The 12,122-nt window shown below is 41.0% G+C and overlaps 1 protein-coding gene across 1 annotated transcript in view; it reads left to right on the top strand.

Annotated features, from left to right (window-relative positions):
- Positions 1-12,122, top strand: part of PPARG (peroxisome proliferator-activated receptor gamma) — an 87,056-nt gene that overhangs the window by 19,468 nt on the left and 55,466 nt on the right. Inside the window, exons 2-3 of the mRNA XM_006872174.1 lie at positions 7,020-7,247; positions 8,899-9,068. Of these exons, the coding sequence (XP_006872236.1) occupies positions 7,020-7,247; positions 8,899-9,068 (398 nt within the window). The remainder of the gene's footprint in view (positions 1-7,019; positions 7,248-8,898; positions 9,069-12,122) is intronic.

Here is a 12,122-nt window from a genome sequence, read left to right as displayed (position 1 = left end):
GTTGAACATTAACCATTTCCTTTTGGTACAGTGACTCTGTGTATTCCTTCCATCTTCTCTTGATGCTTTCTGCATCATTCAGTACTTTGCCCAGAGAATCTTTCAATAACGAAAAGTCGAGACTTTAATTTTTTCTTCAGTTCCCCCGCTTGAGAAATGCTGAACGTGTTCTTCCTTTTTGGTTTTCTGACTCCAGATCTGTGCATATTTTGTTGTAATATTTGGCTCTATCTTCACGAGCTGATATTTGAAATTTTTAGGGTTCTGTAAATGTTGGCTAATGCAGTTACTGAGGAGATACACTTCTCCCAAGCTATAATAATTCAGGGTCTCTGAATTGGAACCAACTCTAGGGTACTTAGCAACAACATTATAATAGAATTTTTAAATTTTCTCTTCATGATGGATAAGATAAAACTTCAAATAGTAAGGTGTACAGTTGTGGCATTGATATTAAAGTGGTAACATCTTTTCTGACCCACCTCTGTACCCTAAATAATGGAAAAAGATGAGGCTTTCTTCTCCCATAAAGATTTATAGCCTTGGAAACCCTATGCAGGGTCGCTATGAGTCAGAAACAACTCCACGGCACATAACAACAATATTAGAGAGTAGTGAGTCCTGGTGTGGCGCTATGCGTTAATGCACTAGACTGTGAAGCCGTTTCAAGCTCACCGGCTGCTCCTTGGAAACTCTATACCGGGTTGCTATGGGTTGGAACTGACTCAACGGCACTTAACAACCACAACATTAGAGAGTATAGAGAAGGGAGCACAGTGGCTCCATGCAGTAAGCACTGGACTGCGAACCACAAGGTCTGCAGTTCAAATCCGCCAACTTTCCACAGGAGAAAGATGAGGCTTTCTGCTCCCATTAAGATTTAACATCTTAGAAACTCTATATTGGGTCACTGTGAGTCAGGAACAACTCGACAACACTTAACAACATTAGAGTGATGGTGGTTCTGTGCCATGGAGTCGGTTCTGACTCATAGCGACCCTGTATAGCATTTCCTAGGCTATAAATCTTTACGGGAGCAGAAAGCCTCATCTTTCTCTCACAACATTAGAGTAGAGAAGTTATTTTTATATGAAATTGGTTGTATTTTTATTTGAAATACATTGCACCTTGGAGTACTGTGAGAGGTTTGCTTACTGAATAAAGTCAGCTAGTCACAAAAGAACAAATATTGTATGATCCCTCTTATATGAAATATCTAGCCTAAGCAAAATGCACAGAGATAAAAGTTTTGTTAGTGGTTACCAAGCACAAGAGAAGAGATTTATGGTGGTGTGTGTGTGTGTAGGGGGGGGTGTCATTGTTTAGGAAACAGTGAGTTTCTTTTAATGGTCATGAAAAATTTAGCAATGGTTACACAGCACGATTGATGTAAGGAATGTCACTGAGCTGTACGTGTCAAAAATGTGGAATTGCAAGCATTGTGTTAGACACATTTTTACTACAATTTAAGAAACAACAACAAAAAGTCTGATCCCAGATCTTGAAAGGCAAAAATTCCTGTCTCTCCTCACAAGGTTGGCCTCAAGACTTCTGTATGCTGGAAACACACAGAAGGTTGTGAAATTGATGGACATGCCCCAGTGCAGCCCATCTCAGCATCCTCAGCTGGAAAGCTGACGCTGTTACTTGTTCCTGAGAAGCACTGTTTGTCCTGCAAATATTTTGCTCATGTGTTCCTTTATGGGCATTTGCATGGAGTAACGGAAACACCTACTCGACTTACAGTTTGGCAGAAGCAGTAGCTTATGTTTTCTAGAGATAAAATTAGAAGCAGGCTCCCTGGACTCATCTCTGAGTCAAAATAAAACAGTCTAGGGAACCACGATGCTATGGCTCATGGAATAATACTGCTTAGGTCAGGGTGTTCCAGAATAGGAGAAAGAGGAGAGGGATGGCAGAGAGGGGATGTGTATTTGGGCAGTAGGTTTCACAGAGGCGGAGAGGCCAGCTGGTTTTCTCTCTAGTTTATCCTTTCTACTTAGAAAAGGAAAAAAGTTACCTTACAGGCCCTAATCTTCCTGTCCTCATCAAGTGAGAAACACTGAGTTGCTGAAGGGAGGGGTTCGAGCTAAGTTATGTTTAATTTATAATATTGAAGATGAACATCTTTTCAAGGATATCTTAAGTCTTAGCTCAACCAAGCCATTAAGAAAATATATTCTTCCATTTTTCACAGCAAAATGAAAACACGTGCTATTCTTCTCTATAAAATATGAAAATTCAATTTTTGGGTTTTTTCTTTTTGTTTTGTAAAGAAATTGACATTTGAACTTGGTTTTTAAAGACAAGTAGAATTGTAACATGTACAGATTAAAGGGGTGGGGGTATTGTTGTGGTGTGCCACTGAGTCAGTTGCAGCTCATGGAGACCCTATATAGGGTTTCTGAGGAGCAGCTGGTGAGTTTGAACCACTGACCTTGTGGTTCAAACTGACCTTGAGGCCAAGTGTCATCATGTTGTTGTTGTTATTAAGTGCCTTTGAGATGGTTCCAGCCCATAGTGACTGTGTATGGGGTTTCTGAGGAGTGACTGATGAGCTTTGAACTTGCTGACCTTGAGGTTCAAACTGACTTTGCAGGCCAGTGCGTTAACCCACAGCACCATCATGTTGTTGTTGTTATGTGCCATGGAGTCAGTTCCGACTCATAGTGACCCTGTACAGGATTTCTGAGGCTGTAAATCTTTACGGGAGCAGAAAGCCTCATCTTTGTCCCTCAGAACATCTGGTAGATTCGAACTACTAACCTGGCAGTTAGCAGCTCAGTTTGCAATCGACTATGCTGCCAGAGCTTCTTGAGATGAGGGGTAGGAAGGGAAGCAGTGAGAGCCAGACGCACAGACTAGAAGATGCAGAGTGTGTTAATATGCACGCTATACCTAGGAGTCCTGGTTGTGGTATTGTAAGGTAAATTCTGGACTGCCAATCACAAGATCAGCAGTTCAAACCCACCAGCCGCTCTATGGATACTCTATACAGGGATGTTATGGGTCGGAACCAACTTAATGGCACTTGACAACAGCAGCAGTGGGCTCAAACGTAACAACACTCATAAGGATGGCTCAGGAACAGTCAGTTTTTATTTCTTAATACATAGGGTCTCTATTAGTGGGAACCGACCCCATGGCACCTAATGACAACTTCAACCACAGGATGTGCCGAGAAAAAGGGTGTGATGTCGGGGATAAGAGATAGGAAATTGCTATTGTTGTGGTGAGCTGCCGTCTCATGGTGACACCATGTATAACAGAAGAAAACAGTGCCCCGTCCTGAACCCTCCCCATTGGGATCCATCCACAGGGATTTAGGACTGTGCTGTGAGAAGTCTTCATTGTTAAGCTAAGGTATTTTTATATGGGTGATTATTTCCCCAAATCTTGCCTTTTACCCATTTCCATCAAGTCGATTTTTACGGGTTTCTAAGACTAAATCTTAATGGAACAGACAGCATATCTTTTTCTTGAGTTCCGGGTGGATTTGAACTGTCACCTTTCCAGCTAACAGCTGAGCACTGAATCATTGCACCACCAGAATTCCCTGACCTTTAATAGTAGAGGACAATGAGAATAAACCTTTCTCTTTTTTAAAAAACATACTACAAGTACAATTTTTTTTTTTTAAATATTATATCTAAGAATTTCATGATTTTTTATCCTCTGTTCTTTAATAGAGTCCTGGTGTGGCACTGTGGGTTAGTGCACTGGACTACAAAGTCATTTGAACTGCAAGGTTGGTGGTTCAAGCTTACCAGCTGCTCCTCTGGTAAGCTTGAACCACTGTGGGTCGGAACCAACTTGACAGCATTTAACAACAACAACATTCTTTAATATATAAGTGACTATTTTAACATTAACCCTCAAAATCTTTAGATAGAAGAGATGTACCCAGGGATATGAACAGAAGTTTGCCTTTGGCTGATAGTAAGTCGCTGAAGTTGTATGCTAAAAACCAAGCAAAACAAATTTAAGCCCACAAGCATGCTGCCATTGACCCTGACTCAGGGCAGCCCCATGTGTTGCAGAGCCGAGCTGTTCCGTAGGCTTTCTTGGCTGATGGAAGCAGAACATCAGACCTTTCTTCCACGGAGCCAATGTATGGGTTCAAACTGCCAACCTTTAGGTGAGTTTGTTGTTGTTGTTAAGTGTCGTCTAGTAGGTTCCGACCCATAGCGACTCTGTGTAGGGTTTCCAAGGAGCGGCTAGTGAGCTTGAGCAGCCGATGTTGTGGCTCAAACTGACTTTGCAGTCCAATGCATAATCCTACAGTGCCACACCAGAACTTCTTCAGGTTAGTAGCCAATCACAGATTGCTTACACTGCTCAGTCTCGTTTAACCCACATTGTTGTTGTTAAGTGCCATCGAATCTGTTTCAACTCATAACAACCCTGTAAAGGGTTTCCGAGGAGCAGCTGTTGTGTTTGAACCGCCAACTTTTTGTGGTTAACATTCCATTGCTGATCCTACAGTGCCACACCAGGACCCCACAGACAACCATTGTTTTGTATACAGAAGGGCTTTGCAATAGGCATGCTAAGAAATACCTAATAAACCCACCTGTATGGCTATTACCAGGAGAAGATCAGGCTTTGTGTTCCTGCAAAGATGTACAGCCTCAGAAACCTGACATAGGGTTGCTGTGAGTCAGAACCAACTCAACAGCACTTAACAACATGGCTATGTATAGCTAGACAAAAGAAGTCTATGTGTATCTATGTGAAATTCATTTATACAAAATGAAATGAATAGGGAAATTAAAAGTCAAGTGTTGTGGTCTGGGTTGGGCAGATTGTGATACATTTTGAAATAGTAGGACCCACTTGGATGGGTGCCCCTGTCATTAAGAGCAAACAGTTTTTTCTGGATGTCATTGAGAACCCAGCCTGACCTTTAAGCTATCACGAGCACACATTCCTCTTTTTAGTGTGCGGTATTTACACGGTAACACAGATAATTTCAGATTGTTGGGGTGCTTGTTTATGTAGACATTTAGACTTGTGAACCCTCTCGGCATCACCGGAGCATATTCTCCAGTACTATTCTCTGTGCTTTCAAGACACTTTTTTTTCTTACGAAGGCCACAACTGAAATCGGTAATCTCAAGCTATAGTTAACTTTTGAGAAAAGGTTCCTTACTGTCTTCATGCTGAGAAAAAACCATTCCCAGACACATCTAGAAGAGTAGTCCTTCCCCCATAAACCTTTTTTGTCAGTGAGAGAATAAAGGGACTATATATATGTGTAAGTACACACACACACAGAGTAGGGCTTTCTGAGTCAACCTTAAGTTTGGCTCCTACTTACAGCTATTGGACCTTGGGCAGGTCACTTCACCTCTTTAGTTCCAGTTTTCTTATTCATAGAGTGTGAATAATATCTTAGATTACATAGAAATAAAGGGATATGTCTCGTACATGGGAGGTGTTAACTAAACACCAGTATACTTTCCCCCTTTTGAAGGAGCTCTGGTAGCGTAATGGTTACAAGTCAGGCTGCTAACCCCAAGGTCAGCAGTTCAAAACTACCATCTGAAACTTTCTCCCTTTGGGTAAAATTTCACAACTATAAAATATAGTTAATTTATTTAATATCTGGTGGTTAAATATTGAGTGAGCACCTACTTTGAGCTAAGCCCTTTTGGAGGACAGTGGGCTGATGACTACACATAGATGAGCTGATTCCAGGAGCCCTGCTTTCTGAGCAATGCATGTATTTCATTTCAAAGTCAGCAGTTTTGAAGTCACGCAGCTTTTCAATAGTGGGTTTGACCAAAGGGCTTAACATTTACAGAATTGAGTGACTGCTTTTTGTGTGTCATTTTGGAATCGTGAACTGGTTTCAGGTAAACCAAGTCAGAAGGTTTAAAGTCTACAGGTTTCCAGTAGGTCACACAAACCCAAAAGCAAACCCACTACCATCAAATTAATTCCAATCCATAGTGCTCCTGGGGCTGTCAGTCTTTAAGGGAACACACAACCTCATCTCTCCTGAGGAGTGGTGGCTGGTGGGTTCGAATTACCTTGTGGTTAGTAGCCCAGTGCTTAACCCACTGTGACACCAGTCCATATTAACTATTTAGAACTAAGCTTGTCAGGTTCTAAGTATAATATTTACTGTGGCCCCAAAGCATGGCTAGAAAAAAATGCATGTTGCATTTGTCATCTTTAGCAGGCAATTTTTTTAACTAGTTGCTGAGTGTGTTGTATTGGAGTGTTTTAAATTTAATGCTGGGCTAGATTGTGATTTTGACATTTTCTCAATTGTCATAAAATGTTTCTATGCATTTCTAATGTCTCTGTTGTCAATCCGAAAACCTCCCCCTCTTTAAGAAAAACAATATCAACATTTAAAAATAAATATTTGAGTAAGTTTACATAATACAGAAGGGATCTTCACTTTTTTGGGGAAAAATTGATTTTAGTCTTACTAAATATTACTTTTTAGTATCACTTTAAAATGACTTTACAATGCCATTAAAGAATTCATTCTTTTACCTAGAGCCAAGTTTTCTATTATGAAAAAGCATTATAAGCATAAGTGAAGTAGCAAATTTATCATTTTAAAGAGAAAAATATTTGGAATATTTAAAGAAAATAAAATTATCCTAGAACTCTGTGTTCTTTAAAACAATAGTCACAGACTCAATTGATGATCTCCTATAGAAGATAATGCAAGCCGAGCTATTGGCAGGGCATGTAAGGTAGAAATACTGTTTGTACCTATAGTAATGTACAGACAAGCATCACTACTAGTGAGTAGTAACTGGTTTCAGGTAAACCATGTCAGGTTGCGATGACCAGGTTTAAGGGGAAGGGACTCCCTTCCTATTGTGAAGCACCCTGGACATTGCTAAGAAAGTGATTATGTTCTTTTGTCTCGTTTGGATGTCCTTCATGAGATGGATCAGTTGCTTTTCCAAGGACTTGGTTCGTGTTCTGTGTATCATTGGAAGACTACTCCAGTGTCCAGGATAACTTCATGGCTCTTCTTGTTTCCATTTCAGGAATGACCATGGTTGACACTGAGATGCCGTTTTGGCCCACCAACTTTGGGATCAGTTCTGTGGATCTCTCTGTAATGGACGACCACTCTCACTCCTTTGACATCAAGCCCTTCACCACGGTTGATTTCTCCAGCATTTCTACCCCACATTATGAAGACATTCCCTTCACAAGAGCAGACCCAATGGTGGCTGACTATAAGTATGACCTGAAGCTCCAAGACTATCAAAGTACGATCTTTATTTTCACTTTCTAGATTACTAGATGTGGAATGACATTATCTTTCCAAACCTTGGAATAAATAGTCTGAAGACTAGAACTCCATAGAGAAGATATTTACCATTCGTTTAGCCATCCATTTATCCATGGAGTATTTATCCTTGTGTGGTGCTATAGGATAAACACTAGACAGCAAGGTCGGTTTGAACCACAGGTTGGAGGTTCAGACTCACCAGCCACTCCTCAGAAGCCCTATACAGGGTCACTATGAGTCAGAACTGATTTGACATCACTTTGGACAGCACTTAATAACAACGTGTGCCAAAAAAGAATGATCTGGGGATCATTCTTCCCCATTCTTCCACGATCATCGCTTCCTCCCTCTCTCTATCCCTCCTTTCCTAGGGGCATCTTATAGCATGGTTATATTACCGGATGTATCCCAGGCCAAGTCTATCATCCAAACTACGAATTCTTTTGACCATTTATAGGTTGTTAGTAAGTATCAGTTCCTGGTTACCTTATATAACTTTTCATAACTAAATTATTGTCCATTTTCTCGAATTAGAGAATTAAACCGTTTTAAAACACTTCCACCGAAACCTAATTTTCAACCAAAACTTAGATTTTTCATTATAGACTAGTGATACATCTCCATCCCATTAACTTAAATTCACATCAAAACATCAGACTCAGGAAAAACTGAAACTACTTTTCAAGACAAAAATGATTTCTGTGATGCTAGTCCCTTGATTTTTATCACTTCGTGTTCTGATAGCTAGTGTCCCAAAGCCACCCTGGTGTGATTAGTCACCATCACTTGACAGGAAGAACTTCCTGTATTTATAGTTTCTGTTATTTTTTATTATTATTATAAACAATATACTTGGTTATATTTATCGGTGTGGTTTTCAGTTCAAATGTAATATAGAAATTGAATCGGCCTGACCCTTACCTCTAGAATGCTGGTCACTCTTGCTAAGTGCTGTCAAGTCCATTTCAACTCATAGCCACCCTGTACTGGGTTTCCGAGGAGCAGCTTGGTGGGTTTGAACCACCAGCCTTGTGGTTTGTAGTCCAGTGATTATCCTACAGCACCACACCAGGAGTCCACCAGAAGGGTAGAACTTGCTTATCATAGGCTCTCACACTCTTTATCAAAGATCATGGTAACCTGGTCTCTTAATGTTTCATGGCCCTTCAAGCTGGACAGTCTATTAAAGGTGTTTCTGTGACAAGACTGCTTTAAAGTGCCACTTCTAAAGTGCAGCATTTAAATAAAAATACATGGTTTAATATTGTGATGAACACCATATACAGTACATGACATAGCAAAATAAACTTAATTGTCTCTAGCGCTAAATGCTGTCTGTCTGAGTTCTAGTATGGCAGACAGGGTATTGAAGAGTTCTAGAACCACAGACTTAATCCCCTTCCCCGTTTTATTTGTGCAGGTGAGGCTCAGAGATGTTGTGATTGTAAACATTGTAAACATTGTAAAGCCTACCCTTCCCTGACTTCACTCTAGTGGTTGTTTTCGCTGTTCCCCTAGTGCTTCTACATGTAAATCATAAAAATTTGGCAGTGAGTGTGGCTTGCCCTCCTTTCTTTCCAGCGTTGTTTTCAGGTAGTAACTGTCTGCTCCTGCGTTTCTGTGCACAGGTGCAATCAAGATGGAACCTGCCTCCCCGCCTTATTATTCTGAAAAGAGTCAGCTCTACAATAAGCCCCATGAAGAATCTTCCAACTCCCTCATGGCAATTGAGTGCCGGGTCTGTGGAGATAAAGCTTCTGGCTTCCACTATGGCGTTCATGCTTGTGAAGGATGCAAGGTAAAAAAAAATATTCTTGCTCCAAAGAACTGGCTCAAAATTGACCTACCGGTTGTTTCATTTCCTACTACAAATGCATTATGAGAAATTAAGATTGTCAGATATTTTTGTCCTTTTGGTAGAACTCATTCTTCAAATGATAGAATATTTGGAAACCTAAGAAAACTGATTGAAGCAGGCTGTTTTGCCCGGCTACACTTTCCCCAAAGCGGACGTTTGGGGTAGTGATCTTCAACTCTTGTATCTTGCAAAATGAGAAAAATAAGCCACTTATTCAAAGTGTCATTGGAAGACAGTGACAGGCTGCCACCAAAAAACGGATTTCCTCTCTCTTCTTTTTTTCCCTATAGCATTATACCATGTAACCATTTGTATATGTAAGCCTCAACGGATACACACATGCATCTCATGTGATATGCAGTGGCTCTGTACATAAGTGCTGGACTGTGAACCATAGAGTTGCGCTTTGAGCCCACCAGCCGCTCTGCAGGAGAAATAGGCTTTCTGTGCGTCTACAAAGACTCACAGCTTCAGAAACCCTAACAGGGTTGTTAGGAGTCCAAGCTGGCTTGACAGTTTTTATTACCTATCTATCTACCTATCTATCTACCTATCTATCTATCTATCTATCTATCTATCTATCTATCTATCTATCTATCTATCTCTCTATCTCTCTATCTATCTATCTATCGTCCTATAAGATTGGATAAATGACCTGATGATACAATGATTAAGCTCCTGGCTGCTTACCAACAGGCTGGCGGTGTGAACACAGACAGGGGACCCACAGAATGAAATATACCAATTTGTTTCCATAAAAATTACAGCTAAGAAACTCCTGTCAGGCAGTCACTAGGAGTTGAAATGGGCTCAATAGTGCTTAGCAACAACAACAGAGATTGAGGCACTTAAATCAGTTGCTGTTGGATTGAGCCCCTCATGGTGACCCCATGTGTGTGAGAGTAGCATTCTGCTCCATGGGGTTTTCAGTGGCTCATTTTTTGGAAACAGACTATCAGGTCTTCCTCCTTCCTTCCAAGGAGGCTCTGGGTGGACTCAAACTTGCAATCCTTCAGTTAGCAAGGAGAGAGTTAACCACTTAGACCTGTCTGCTTCACTGATGTAGACATATACATGATGGATGGGAGAGACTTGCCCAAGGCTGTCCATTAGTCAATGGCAGACCTAGACCTAGATGAGACCACTTATGACATCTACACTAGCACTTTGTGCTTCTTATGCTGACATCAGTGGGAGCCATGCCTTATGGACAGACAGAGAGACACAACTGCTTTGGAAAGGAGGTACTGTTTGTTCTTACCAGCCTTCTGTGTACCAGGGTCCTCACAGCTGAAGACCACACAGTAAGCTCAAATAAACTACCAGCAAGCGTCTAAGAAAGCAAGTCACCGTGAATGAATGCATTAGAAACAAAAACACAACATATTTAGACTCCTCCACACCTATCCAGGAGTCCTGGTGTGGCACTGTGGGTTAATGCACCAGACTTCAAAGCCGTTTGAACTGCAAGGTTGGCGGTTCGAGTTCACCAGCTGCTCCTCGAAAACTCTATACAGGGTCAGAACCGACTCGACAGCACATCACAACAACAACACCTACCCAGGAGTCCCAGTGTGGCACTGTAGCACAGATACCAGACCACGAAGTCAGTTTGAACTACACCAGCAGCTTCATGGAAAGTCTATACAGGATTGCTATGAGTCTGACCCGACTTGATGGCACTTAACAACAACAACAATACCTACCCAAGGAAAGCAGGTATTGGGATGGCCGGTGCAGAATATAAAACAGCTACATAAAAAGCGGACTCCTGGTGTAGTGCTGAGGATTAGCACTGCATTGTTAACCACAAAGTCGGCAGTTCAAACCTACCAGCTGCTCTTTGGAAACACTGTACAAGGGTGCTGTGAATCAAAACCGACTGGATGGCACTCAACAACAACAACAACACAGAAAGTATTTAAGGAAAAGAGAAGCAAATGAAAACAATGAACAAGTAGCAATAGGCTATCAGAAAAAACAGGCAGATACGAAAAACCAAGTAAAACTTGTAAAAGTGAAAAATATAATTATTGAAATAAAAAATGTAATGGAAGGGTTAAACACACTACAGCAGAAGGAAGGACTATGGAACTGAAAGATACATGCAAGGAAATTACCCAGAAAGAGACCATCAATGTCTCAAAAAATACGCTGTAACGGGATTTGCTGAAATTTGAAGCCTCATAATTCTCACAGGGCGCCTAGTGATGTGAATATTAAAAAGACATGTTAGCTTCATTGATCACTGGAAGAGTAATGCATATAACCATTCTTGCAGGTAAACTTTGGTGAGAAATAATTGTTTTTACTTTTGCCAGTATAGTTACGTATGTCTTACGATCTTATTTGGTTGTTGTATTCACTTTACTTTTGCAGTCAATATTAGTGAGCAACTAGTGGCAAAAAGGAGTCCTGGCGTGCTGGAAGTGATAGCATAGCAATGATTGTGAGGTTGGCCCAGGACAGGCAGTGTTTCGTTCTGTCATGCATAGGGTCATTATGAGTCAGTACCGACTTGATGGCACCTAACAACAACAAGGAAAACTAGTTCATACCATTATTTTTCGAAACGCAGCAACCACTAAAGTCACTGATGATGAAACTGAAGAATTCTGCATCTTCATCAGTCTGACATTGATCAAACATGTAATCAGGATGCATTGATGATTACTGGTGATTGGGATGCAAAAGTTGGAAACACAGAGGAGGGAACAGCCAGTGGAAAGTGGTCTTGGTAGAAATGATGCTGGAGATCGCATGATAGAATTTTGTTAAGACCAACTACTTCGCTGCCAATACCTTTTTTCATTCCGTCTGCTAAGACCTATGTGTATAGATGACTGTAGTAGACAACCCAACACTCGTCTGTTGGTTTGTCATACTGTGGTGACTTGCATGTTGCTGTGATACTGGGAGCTAAGCCACCATGGAAAGGTTTCAGCAGAGCTTCCCAAGTAAGACAGACTAGATAGAAGGAGAGTCGGACCACCT

Source organism: Chrysochloris asiatica, unplaced genomic scaffold (assembly GCF_000296735.1).
Source record: "Chrysochloris asiatica unplaced genomic scaffold, ChrAsi1.0 scaffold00186, whole genome shotgun sequence".
In the NCBI taxonomy this organism is placed as follows: Eukaryota; Metazoa; Chordata; class Mammalia; order Afrosoricida; family Chrysochloridae; genus Chrysochloris; species Chrysochloris asiatica.
Note: the sequence above shows the minus strand (reverse complement) of the source record. Positions and strands in the feature narration are given on the sequence as shown.